Source organism: Lutjanus erythropterus, chromosome 1 (assembly GCF_056507025.1).
Source record: "Lutjanus erythropterus isolate fLutEry1 chromosome 1, fLutEry1.hap2, whole genome shotgun sequence".
NCBI lineage: Eukaryota > Metazoa > Chordata > Actinopteri > Lutjaniformes > Lutjanidae > Lutjanus > Lutjanus erythropterus.
The window spans coordinates 8,833,861-8,847,276 of NC_139317.1; the positions used below are offsets into that span (position 1 = coordinate 8,833,861).

The window sequence follows — 13,416 nt, forward strand, 5'->3', positions numbered from 1 at the left end:
TGAAGGACTTTTTAAGTGACCTATCCCAAAAAGCTGCATAACTTCCACATGGATTCACAGACTCGTACAAGGTTTAGTGAAAATGTTGCTCATGAGCTGAAGGACAACTGATTAACTGTTTGTGACAACTGGCAGAAAGGGGGCGTGGCAGTGGGAGTGGCTTCACTTCTAAACGGATTGACGTGCAATGACTAACGCTCACACTTCAGCTTCGTACCGTTTCATAACTTCTGAACTGTTTGTCGTAGACACTTGTGGGAGGCATCACTGGATTCAGCAGAGTTCCTTTGTCACTGGTGATGGTTAGGCTATACTTTAGCTACACCGCCTTCATAACTCATTGCCTGTTTGTTTTAGGCGCTTGTGATAGTCATTACGCAGCTGTAATTTTTCATTGGAGACAGGTTGCCTCATCCATTATACTTCAGCTACGCCCCCTTTCCTAACTGAACCGTTTCATAGAGTCTTGCGGCAGGCATCACACGACTTAGCAGAGAGTTCCTCTATTGATTGGTGTGACTGATACTAATTTTAACCATGGAGGTCTGAATGTATGTTGTAATAGTTGGGTGATACTCAAAGTTTAATTTGAAAACTTCAGTGTAAACAGTAACTGTTATAGGATGAATCAGGGGACATTCTACTTGTCTTATTATCAACAAATCCCATGAAAAGACAAAAAACAACAATGAACTGATGCTACTAACAAGTGTTGTGTTTACCCAAAGCCTGATATAGACTATTCTTCTCTGCTAGAGAGCGTCATTGCTGTCCAAGACAAAAACCCCCCAAACAAATCAATGAGCCACACTGTTGCACTGGATGACACGTTCCTGCATCACGATGAATGTGAGCACTGTAGTTTGTTTAGAGTCGATCCCTCACACACTGTCCTGCTGCTGTAAATGGGTAATAGACCACTGAATGTGTATTAATCTGCTGCTGAAACTAGTCCTCAAAAAAGAAAAAAAAAAAATCTCTTCATTCATCTGTTTGAGTAATGTTTGCTAAAAACTACAGTGACCACCCATTTTAAAAGATTTACTCCTCAGTAGGATTGGTGTGAGTGCCTCAGAAAGTCTTAAGAGGCGGACTGAGGCATTGGTGGTTTATTGACAAAATATAGAATATTGCCTGCTTTGGGTTTTAATATTGGAGAACATTAAATCAGATACTGACACGGCTGTTCGTTAATTGCTGTAACCGCCTTCATTCAATGCACTTAATTTCACATGCACTGCTTAAATGGGCACACTCAACATCCATAACCTTCATTAAATATGCTCACTGAATTGGAAATAAACACATAATGAAGCTCGGTATTCATGATCGTCTTTGTCCTTTCCGTTTTCAGATTAAATTTCTCAAAGTGGAGATGGAGAAAAAGACCAAAATCATCAAGGATTTACAGCAAGAGGTGAGTTTCACTTCAGGATGGTTTGAATCTCTGCAAAAAAAAGCCCCTGATTTCAACATAATTAATTCTCAGTTTATGCATTCTTGAGGTATATACGCAAACATAAAGGGAGAATTTAGTCTAATTTACTGATCAGGAGCCCACTTCCCCTGCCCGTCTGCTTCCATTTCATTTAATGATTTTCTGTGTTTGCCAAATGCCTTCTGACAATCTCCAGAGACTGAGGGGGGCGAGCTGGTTGCTTTCAATCAAAGGTGGACATACGCTGGCATGAATATATCTATTTTAGCGACTGCTTTGTAAACACTGGAGTGTGTCTTTGATCATGTCTGTGATCACGACTGTCGTGGCTTCTGTTGGTTAAGAAATTGGTCTCTCTCTTCTTCTGCGATGGATTTCTCTCTGCATGATTGTTGAACATCAGTGCAAAATAGTTCGTCTAAAAGGATTTTTTTTTTCTCTTTGATTCTGAGGGGGCTGACACCAAAATCTGACATTTACAGCTGATGCCTTAGACAGCTCGGGGAAAAAAAAGTTCTGCTGGCAAATACTATTGTAGCTGTACTGAAAATATGTGACACCACATTATATCCACCGTCTGGCTTGTTATCTGTAGGAGTAAAAAAATAAATAAAATACACCAACAAAAAAAGAATCAAAACAACACGAGCCCATTAAATGCAACATACTGTAGCTACATCGGCAAGAGCTGCATCTAAAGATGTTTAGGCATTTAAAGTTGGATGTTTCCATTGTTATGTTTGATTTGTCTGTCAGCTATGTAACAAAGAAAAGAAATGTCAAAATGAAACTTCTGCAGACAAATACTGTGACAAATGACATGAAATTATGCAGCACTGTCCACTTAATCGATTTTACTGAATTTTATTGATTTGGAAGCCCCTTCGGTCACTTCAACGAGTAAATGTGGAGAGGACCTGCCTCTGAATGACACAAGACAGGTTTTTATACAATTTTTTTGACTCAGATTGACTGATTCCTGCGGCGGGAGGTAGAGCAGGTCGCCCACCTGGATTCCACAGAGGCTCATTGCGGGGGGCTTTGGATAGAAAGTGCTGTATCACTCCTGATGAGCAGGTTGACACCTTCCATGGCAGCTTCTGCCATCAGTGTGTGAATGTGTGTGTGAAGGGGTGAATGTTGGGATTTGGTGTAAAGCACCTTGAGTGGTCTGTAGACTAAAGAGTGCTATATAAATGCAGTCCATTTAACATTTTACTCCATTCTCACTAAAGTTGATCGTCATGTTTAATCTGGGTCCACGGTGATGTCTTTAATTGTTTTGTTTTGTCAGTCGAAAACCCAAAGACATTTAGTTTAATATAATATAAAATAAAACACAAAGAAAATCAGGAAATTTCCATATTTGATTTCCACATATTACTGCCATTTTGGGTGAAAAATTACTTTAGCAAGTAATCTATTATGAAAGTAGTTTAATTTTTTTTTTACCACTTGAGGGAGTTGTTAGATTTATTAGCTCGACGTGGCATCTTACTTGCCCCAGGCTTATTGTTGAGCCCTGTTTTGATTTTTTTAATACATTATTTTATTTATTTCTAATTGCTTTATTAAAGCTGATACAAGGAACCTTCATATTGTGTTGATTTTTGAGGCACCTGTGGATCTGTTCCCTGTTTCTGTGATGTAAATAATAATCAAAAGAAAGACCAAAGAGATGATGGCTAACATAAAACTCTAAAAATGTTAACACAGGCCTGTTTAATCTGATTCAGAAATAACCGCCCTTCCTTATAACACACTTTATAATTAGCTATAAAGCAGCTTATTTTCATAAGCTCTGAACTTTGTTCTAAGAACACATGATGCTGTGTGCATTATACAAATATTCATGGCAATTAATGAGCTGTTCTTTCTGCAATTAAAATATAAAGTAGTATAGGTACAAGAAAAAACTATTGTGACTCGTTTAAAAGAAAAAATTCTGAATCGATTTTTTTTTTATGCCAAATTCTTAAGCCAACATTAGCATTGCTATCATTTTTTTTTGTTTTAATTGTCCCAGCAAACAGATCCATTTGACTTCACATGCTTAAGATAAAATGACCTGTGTGCTCATACTTTAATGCTGCTCTGTGGAAACAAACTAATAGCTGCTGACTTCTTATTGCTAACTCAGGCTTCAACACTGACCAACTACAGCAATCATTTTGGAATAACATCCTATTTATTCATTGTTTTCTTATGTCTCCAGCTTGATGAGCAGCAAAAGTTTTCTTCAAGAAGTATTTCACTTAACACTTTTATATGCAGTGTAGAAATGATGCTGCTGAAATAAAGCTCAAAGACCGACTGACATTTGATCTGCAGTTCTTGCAGAGTCGCAGTGCATATTAAATTGGCCCCAGGTATCGTGATAGCACTGAATCAGGAGATAAGAGTCATTCCAGTCCCATAAAATGTGTTACAAAGGCTCATAATGTCTTATAATGGCCCACTATGGTCACAGCATCGTAGATTGTTCTTTTTGCTGTATGAACTGCAGGCAGGCAGTTTTAATTAGATCACAAGATCATGAGAAATGATGATGAAGAGAGAAAATTGGCACACCATACTGCTCACTGCTGCGGCGAAGAAAACAGATTTTCGCCAGATGTTCAAATTAATTTGATACCAATTTTGACTAAACTCTGCTTTGGTTACACGATCAAGTATTTAAAATGAAGAACCAAACAATGACATAATGACACCAATTTACTGACATCAAACTGTTAAGAAAAGAATCTGCCAGCTTTCAGTGAATTTATCACACGTGTGTAAACTTCACAGTAGATCAAAAACAGTACAGCGGAAAGGACGCTGTGTCAAAGTTGATCAAATTGAAGGATAATATTTAGTCATACACAGAGATATAATGAACAAAGTTTAGCATAAAGTTCTAAATTTCACAGATTGTGTGGTTTGATATTAAATCATCTATAACCAGCAGAATGACAGCTGTGTAACATCACAGCGGGGCTGCAGTGGGACTTATTTACAGTCTTAGAGTTTCATGCCTCAGACCGGCCTGCTTTAGTTCACAACCTCTTATACTGGAGAAATATGCGCTTTGTAAGCAACTTTATAAGTTAAATATTTTTTTTTGCACAGTATACATCCTGACGTTGTAGACAAAGCAAGCAAACCTATCTCATCATCACCATGAACTTCTGGCGCTCGTTCTGTCCTTTCTCAAGCTGTGAGCTTGTTTTTATCATAAACAAGTTGCTGAGTTTGGCACATTCAGTCACATCAGCATGTGAAGCTGTTTTTTTATTGTGAGTGTGGCCTTTTCTCTTTCTATCCTCCATTTTGCTTTTTTATGTCTTGCTTGCATCTTCTACCGCTCAGTACCGCTCACTGCAGTGCGTAATCTGTGGTGGCGTTCACTGTAGTTGAAGTCAAAGGTCAAATACTTTTGCCGTTAATAAGGTGACCAGTTGTAACCTCCTGGGCTTCAGTGACTACAGTTTGCATGATGGGGTTCATAAAATTGTTAACCGACTCTCTGGGCCTTGCAGCCCGACAACAAGCCCAACTCACCAGGAATCTGACCATTTCTACAGATTAGACACTCTGGACACAGAGACATTGTAATTTCATGGGATAAATAGCAAACACTTTTAATGACATGCTGCGTGTCGTGTCTTTGCATTTAAATCTGACATGTCCAAACTATTCCATGTAGGGCCATGTGGCTTTGTCAGCCTTTTAATTAACTCCTTCACATCTGAAATTGAACTTTAAAACTGTGAATTTTGAGTTTGAATTTTGACCCTTTGAGTTTGCCTTAGCCGGTCAATTTGGAGTGCTGAAGCCAGAGTAGCAATAAGTGATGTGAAGTCAGCAGCTGTTAGTTTCCACTGATCAGTATGAGTGCATGTGTTGTTTTATGTTCAGTATGGGAAGTCAAACGGATCTCTTGGTTAGGATAATGTTACCGCTATCACTAATTTCTATTAGCGCGTCAATAGGAATCACCTTCATGTGTTAACACTGAGCTAAAGGACTAAGCACTACTTATTTATGTACATCAAAAAATTGATTCAGGAATTGTAAAAAAAAAAAAAACAGAATCACAAGACAATTGTTGTGAGTTTTGGATATTCTAACAATAGTCAGGTTACATTCATCATCATGGTGATCTTGTGTGCTACGTTGTTGCAGTTTGGGTAGGTTTAGGCAACTAAACAGCTTGATGTAACAAAAGACCATGGTTTGGATTAAAATGGGTATGTTAGTTACTTATGTAAGAGATGTTATATAAGTAAAGTACTTGGCATATATCATATACATTCAGTAACATTCACTTGTGGTCTTCAGGGTGAAAGTCCTGTGTTTTTTTTTTTCACCCATCCATGCACCTCCTCCATACCCAGATTTGTTTGCTCTAACTTATACCATGCCACCTGATTTTTTTGTTCCTATGACGTATCTGCATAAAATGACATGCCGTCTCTGCCTGTGTCTTAGCAAGGCTATGGAGCAGTTCTTTTGTGTGTGTGTGTGTGTGTGTGTGTGTGTGTGGATTCCTGGTTTGTTTGGCTCATGCATGTGGGTGTCATATACAGTCCTGCCAATGGTTTCACACTCTTCCACTGATCTACAGGTGGTGTTAATGAGCCAAGATACACAGCATTGTGCCATTAAAGGCAGGGAAGTGGCAGCTATGTGAACAATGCAGGATTCATAATGTTCAAAAAATTGGCTTTGCAAATTTTTTATGATGGAGAAAATGCATTCAACATGTTTTTTAGACCTCAGGGATTCACACAATGTGAACAAATATAAACAGAACTTTAGTTTCTTCATGAGAAACTTCACAGGGCCCCTTTGAAACATCACAAGTTGACCAACTTTATGTTGTTATGTCAAGCTCTAAAATACTTACCACCACTCTTTCTAGCAGTTGGAAAAAGATCCTCAAATCTCCCTCTAATCAGCTAAAGATTTTCTTTTGTGTTGGTTCATGCTGCTAATAACAGAGAAACGTGCGCTTTGCTCATAACATCACCTTCCACATCTTCTTGTTGAACACAGTCTGCGTGCTGGTCTGGAGTCTGCACCATCAAGGAAAATAATAGTTACTGAATGTAACTCGAGTTCTATGAGTGCATGCATAACCCTCTATGTGCATGTTATTGCAGTCAGTAAAGCACATTAATTTTAATATGCTAAAACATTTATCACAGTAATGACGGTGACATCACAGGTATACAGCCCACCCCTACAGGAAACGTACTTCTCACTTTACTGAGCTCGCCTGTTAAGTTTTCTAAATAATTAAATTCTCATGATTGTCTGGTTTCCTGAGCTGATTATTCCTGAAGTACAATACACTGAGTATATTTACAACCAAAGGAGCGTCACAGACTGTGCAGTTTATAAATTATAGTGATATAGTGACTAAAATCTATAAAGAAATATACCACCTTAACTACTTTGTAATGTTACTGAGTGGATCTTCATCCTGAACGTCATTTTGTTGCACAATTTTTCAGTCATCCATTTTCAAACGTTGTCTGGCATACAAGGAAATTCACCACAACTATTCTGTGAAGTGAAAAAATTTAACATTTTGTCAACTAAGTAAGATGTCAGCTCTGCCAGATAATCCATCTTATGGAGTTGACATCTCTACTAAGGGAGGTGACATAACTCTCAATTCTCTGTGTGTTTAAAAAAAACTAAATACTTTTTTCAATTATTTTAAAAAAGAAAAGTCCGACTTGGTCCACACAGTCAAAAAACATGCCCCTGTTTGTGACATCAGCACCTTCAGTTGGCTGTTAACTCTATCATAGATAAGTTTTTTTTTCTATTATATTCATTAATTATATGTTCATAAGGATTTATAAAATTAGTTTACATCAACAAACTGACTTTTGTGTGGCTAGTGGAGTTGCCTAAATTCAAGTCCTCAGCCACAAAAAAATGCTATTTAATAAAAACTTAAATCACTATAACATTGGCCTGTTAAAAGTTTTAATAGCTGAGACTTTGATCTTTTAAAGCATATATTCCCAACATAATTGATGAGTAAAAATCAAAACTCCCTCAAAATATTGATTTGTCGCAAGAACGAGTGCAGTATTTTGCCATTATAATCATACAGTATTTAGCAAAAATCACAATGTCTTTTATAAACTTATATAATAGCACCATGGTCTGGTGTCACTGCCACTGATACTCAAGAAATAGATAAAGTAATACATCTCGTAAGCCTTGAAACATTTTTCCTAATGCTTAAAAAGTATCTCAGGTAGCAGTCAACTTAAAATGAATGTCTGTGAATGTTAAGTATTGAATTTGTTCTTCATGCTCGACTCTGTGGGAGGTAATCAGAGGTAAATGTAGAGACACTTCCATAATCAATCAAGTGATTTTCACAGTAGGAGGTGGCACATGTTGGCAATACTGTGTGGCAGATCGGTTTAACTGGCTAAATGACCCATAAAGGAGGCCATGATTTGACTTTGTAATGAACAATTAGGGATTCCTTTACTCTTAAACAACGTCTTGATTTGGAATTAGAACAAGTACCAAGACACTTACAAAATGATCTTTGCTCGAATGTTTGCCACACACAGTTCAGTTTTCTGCTAAACCTCATTAGCATAAGTCAATCCTTGATGTACACATTAATCTTGCCAAAACAAAGAGCTGGCAAATAGTGTTGCCAACAGTTTGACCTGAATTAGACTTAGCTGAACTGTAACTGAAGAGACTTGGAAAAAAAATAACAGTTGTTTTGGGTAGAATTGCCATGCAAATGCGGCATCAATTAGAGCAGCTCTGAGGTTAGTTACTGAGATTTACTGTGCAGGCAGGAGGACAAGGCAAAGAGCAGGAGCACTGACGGAAAGCACCTCTTAGAGAACCATCGCTCCCCTATCGTGTGAACGCTTCATTGTTGGCATTTTAAGGTTTGCCTTTTTCTCCTCCGGATCTACATATCTTGGAAAAGGGGCCTCTCTAGGTTTGAAGGCCTTTAATAATCACATACAGACGGGGTCATCTGTGGTCAATAGAAGTCTGGAAATTCCTGTGACATCTGTGACGCTCTGACATTTAAGTCGCGGCTACATGCTGGGAATCATGAGGAACATTTCCCTGCATCTATTACATTTGTGTGAGCAACAGAACATTTCTCATGTGCCGAAACTCAAAAGGTCAAAAGTGTTTAAGCATTATCATTTTACTGCCCCAGTTTCCTCCTCAGTCGTATGGTAAAGCTCTCAATGTTGCATCTTAGGACAGTCATATGACAGGCATAATGACATACATTATATCTGACTGAACACCATCCTCAGGGCAGGCATGCCACAGATTATATCGCTTGCTCACCACCACCATCTAAGCGAGTAATCAGTCAAAATAGATGACAGATACTACAATAATAAACTCAAAGTGACTTTTCTATACAGCAGCAGAGTAGCAGGAGTTTCAAATGTAACACTGTAAGTTAATCACAGCCTGACATGAGCTTGATTGACAACTAGATAGAGCTGTAAAGACCAGAGTTCAACAGTAACCATGGTCCTGTGGCCGGTGGCCACAAAATGTTACTATGTGGCCACAAAATAAGCCAAGTTTTATCCCCATACTAACACAACAGTTCCACAAACATCCAGATTTTAGATCAGTATTCTACAAAAACAGCAAACAGTACTTATCACGGTCCCCAAACACTTAGGGAAGCAGCCTGCTCAATAATATAGGTCGATTAATAAGCATGGGTGATTCATTGTCAGAGTCAGACAGGGGCTGGAATAGGCATCTCAACAGCATTTATTTGTGTAACAACAAAGTTTGCAGAGCCTGTGTTGCTGTATGAAGTAACCTACTACTCTGGTTATTTAACTGCTTCAAATGAGGCTGAACATATCATAACATCCCTCAATATTACAGCATTAGTCCAACACCATCTCAGCCTGTGGGAATATTACAGATACTAGCCCCTCAACATGCTAACGCAGAGTACAACAATCTCACCTGCAAAATAAAAAAGTAAAAATACCCAGTTTCCAGGTTTGAAGTCAGTATTGATAGATACATAGATGAATAGGCCATTTCCCTCAAAAATGAACTGATATGTCGGGGCAACTGATGTGTGGTTTTACTAAGCCTACTCAAATTGTAAACGCAGTCATTGCAGATGACCCAGAAACACTAAAGGCATACAAAAATGAAGCAACAACAAAAATTTAGGAGTGAGTGGAAGCAGGAATTGAAATGGCTAGAATGTAGTGTAATGAACCAACCTTTTAAGCATTTGTTTTATTTAAAGTACTAGGAAGCTCTAAAGATCTATCATCAAAGATAGGAAGAAGTAAGCACCCTGATCTTACAGACACTGAAACCAGTGGGAAAATTTCCTCTCCGTGGCATCCTGACCTCAAATATGCTACCTGATTATTCATTCATTTTGTCATTAAATAAGAAACCGTACACTTAAACTCAAAATGAGAAAGAAAATAAGACAAGAAAAAATGAAAATGAGAAAAAAAACAAACAAAAAACAACTGAACGTATTTTATATCTTATTAATGATAAATCTGTTGTTAGCATTTTCAACAACTGGTTAAGGAAAATGCACAAAATTTGCAATCATAATATCAATCATTTACTATTTCTATCATTTATTAGTTACCCCGTGAAGGAAATTGAAACAAGAGCCAAAATAAAGAAAACTGTTTCCACCAGAAGCAGATACAAATTGACAGTGTAAAACAGTGAATTGTGGACAATATTATTAGCATGAATTATGTGCCCTGTCATGTTCTCGCTCACGTCATAGTAAACGCTTTGCAGCCGCCTCGTATCACTTTCTCTTTTGAGAAATTGAATATTAACATGAGGAGATACATATTTTACATCATTATTACTTTATGGTAATCACTACCTATGAATATTTTACACCGAGTTTCTAGCTTAATGTGTACACCTATTTAAAATAAATGTAGTCTAATATAAAAACCCTGCAATAAAAACATCCTTCGTCAAAGCTACAATGTTCAACTTTTGTAGAAACTATTTTAGAGGGGTGTTGATGCTTTATGGTCATTTTGGAAGCTGTAGTTTGTGGTGCAGTCGAATTCAATTGCTGAGAGGTGTTTCTAAAATTCTGTCTACCCAATTTATATCAATAAAGACTGATTAAATATTACATCTCTCAGTATAACAAATGACAAAAACTGTACATTATAACGTCACTGCAGTAGAATTTATGTAGGGCTTTTGGACAGGACTGCATTCATTTCATGTATCTAATAAGCTGGCACACCTAGCTAAAACTTGATTATATTATGCTGTAATGTATTAAACCATAATCCAGAACTGTGGCCATATAAAGTGTATCCAAATTCCTGACAGACCTGAATTGTGCAAACCTCTGTAAAGCTAACTGTATCCTTTGTTTACACCAGCATTAGTTTTAAAAATGTGTTTTTATGTTGCGCATCACTGTGAATTGTGTTGTGGTGTCAGCGGGGAAGCTTTACGGCCGCAATTCACTGTGAAGTCATTATCAGTGATTTGCTTTCAGGGCTTATTATGAGTATTTTGAGGGGGAATGATTTACAGACTGACTTGGATCCTGCTGGGATTCATCAGGTTCTCACCGAGCATTGTAATAGACAGCTTTGCCACATACTCAGCTCCATGCTGCTGCTGTCTAAAATGGCTTCCCATCATTGTCTTCTTCCTTTCATGTCTTCCTGGTGTAATTTCACCGGCTAAACGGCATTAAAAAAAAAAAAAAAATCATGCATCAGGGCAGTTACTGGATCTCTCTGTGATACTTTTACCGGAAAAAAGTGACAAGAAACTGAAGTAGGCAGAAAATGGAAACTGCATCGTTATGTCTGCTGCTGAACGGACAAAGACAAAGCAGATGAAATCACTGAAGTTATATATATATATATATATATAAAGATGCATTGACTTATTTTAACAACTGATATGTGGGGATCATGTAGTTTTTTTTTTAAACTAGGGTTCACTCAGTAAAGTGCAGGTCACTGCCAGGCAAAAGATGGTGAAGCACCTACTGCAATGCCACCAAAGCTGCCAGATGAAACCAGTGGAGATTTGCAAAGTTTTGCCAACATTAACATGACCTCCACATGTTATCTCTCACTGAAGCAAAGTTTTAAACTGAAGCAGTTGTTGATCACTTGCGACCCCTAGTGGCTGATGAAGACGAGTTAGAAGTTAACTGTCAATTAATAAGAGCAGTTAAAAAATTTAACTACTGCCTCACAGTTTCCTCCGCCGACCAGTCAAGTTGCAGTTTACATCCATGTCTGACCCGACTCATATAATGTATGTAGTGTAGACTTTGACGGAAGTTAATATGGAACTTACCACTATATTGTTTGGTAACTCTTACGTCATCTGTAGTTTTTTGGCAAAATGGAAGTTCTCACTAAATATGTGTGATTCCGGTGAATAATTTCCAGTGAGAAACATGCTGTCTTCACTTAGAGAAGAGGAGGACAGAGGACTGATAGAGAGCTGAACGGTATGATGTCACAGTGAAGCTGACCTTTGACCTTTTGGAGATGAGATGTCATCACCTCATCATTTGATCCTATTCGATATTTGTGTGCAATGAAATCATGACCTTGTCCTTTGACCTCCAAAATCTAATCAGTTCATCCTTGCGTCTGAGTGAACATTTCTGTGAAGAAATTCCCACAAGGTGTTCTTGAGCGATCGCGTACACAAGAATCGGATGACCTGAAAACATAATTCTTCCCGCCATAAAATACATAAAGACAAGAATGTTGAATCACAGAGGTCCTTCAGCACATTGTTATGAATGTACACAAATAAAAATAGGCTGATTGGTCCAATAGTATTTGAGAGTAGCTTCAGCTTCAGCTTCAGTGCATTTGCACAAACAGTGGAGTTTACCTGATCCCCTTCCAAGCTTGTGCCTGGCAGGGATTATAATAATTATGACAGAACTTCACACAAGCCGTGCTGGAAAGTAACTTCTTACATGTAACCACGTGCATGTAAGCACATTACAAAATAAATTGATTTGTAATCTTTTAAATTTATTGAGAAAATATATGTAATTAAATTACAGTTAATGTTGGTGATTACAGAGGGCTACATCCAGATATTCTTTTTGGGTTTTGCAAAGTAGAACGGTACTCTTCTAGTTGTTACTGGAAGTGCTTCAAACAGTAACAAAGCTCAGATGTACAGATAAAAAGAGAAAGGAAAATGCACATTGTACAGGAAGTGTGTACTGTAAGTGTGCATAAGACATTAAATCTAATGTTGCCTTCCATCTGTGACTTTTCTTAATATTCGGGGACTAATGCCTTCATCTCTGTCTTATGAAAAAAATTACCCATTTTTTGTTCTCCCTCCACACAGCACACAAGGCTGCATGACATTATTGCCTTCAAGAATAAATGGCTTCCCCCCTCCTCCACTAGTATATTACTTACTAACTGAATAGCCACTGCATTAACACAAAGAGGCCATCAGGACTCCATCAGAACTAATTTCACACATATGATCACTGACATGTACTAAGAGCAGAAGAGCACTGACAAAAAAAAGAGGTTTAAGTGAAATGGGGTGCGACGGGTGATGGCATGCGATGTCACTTTTTGCACAGAACCGACAGGTGATGTACAGGCTGATCGATTGCACTCACATATCGGAGACAGCAGGCCCGACTTGTTACGCAAGAGCAGTTGTGGACTTGACATCCAGCGGGAATGACAGTTTTTATTGTGAGGTCTAGTTAGATGGCAGTGATAGATTAAAGTGCAATAAAATTTTATGACGGTTCACAATCACCTATGAATGTGTATTTTACCGACCGGATAATGCGTGTATCGCTCAGACTGCATGTGTGACCGTGTGATAAGCTTACAGAAAAAGGAAAAACATAAGTACCATGAGTGACCAGACTCCAGGTTTTGGATGATTAACAGCAGTTGTGCCCAATT

The 13,416-nt window shown here is 38.0% G+C and overlaps 1 protein-coding gene across 1 annotated transcript in view; it reads left to right on the forward strand.

Annotated features, from left to right (window-relative positions):
- Nucleotides 1-13,416, forward strand: part of luzp2 (leucine zipper protein 2) — a 240,969-nt gene that overhangs the window by 140,648 nt on the left and 86,905 nt on the right. The window contains exon 5 of the mRNA XM_084723563.1: nt 1,355-1,417. Coding sequence (XP_084579689.1) covers nt 1,355-1,417 — 63 coding nt within the window. The remainder of the gene's footprint in view (nt 1-1,354; nt 1,418-13,416) is intronic.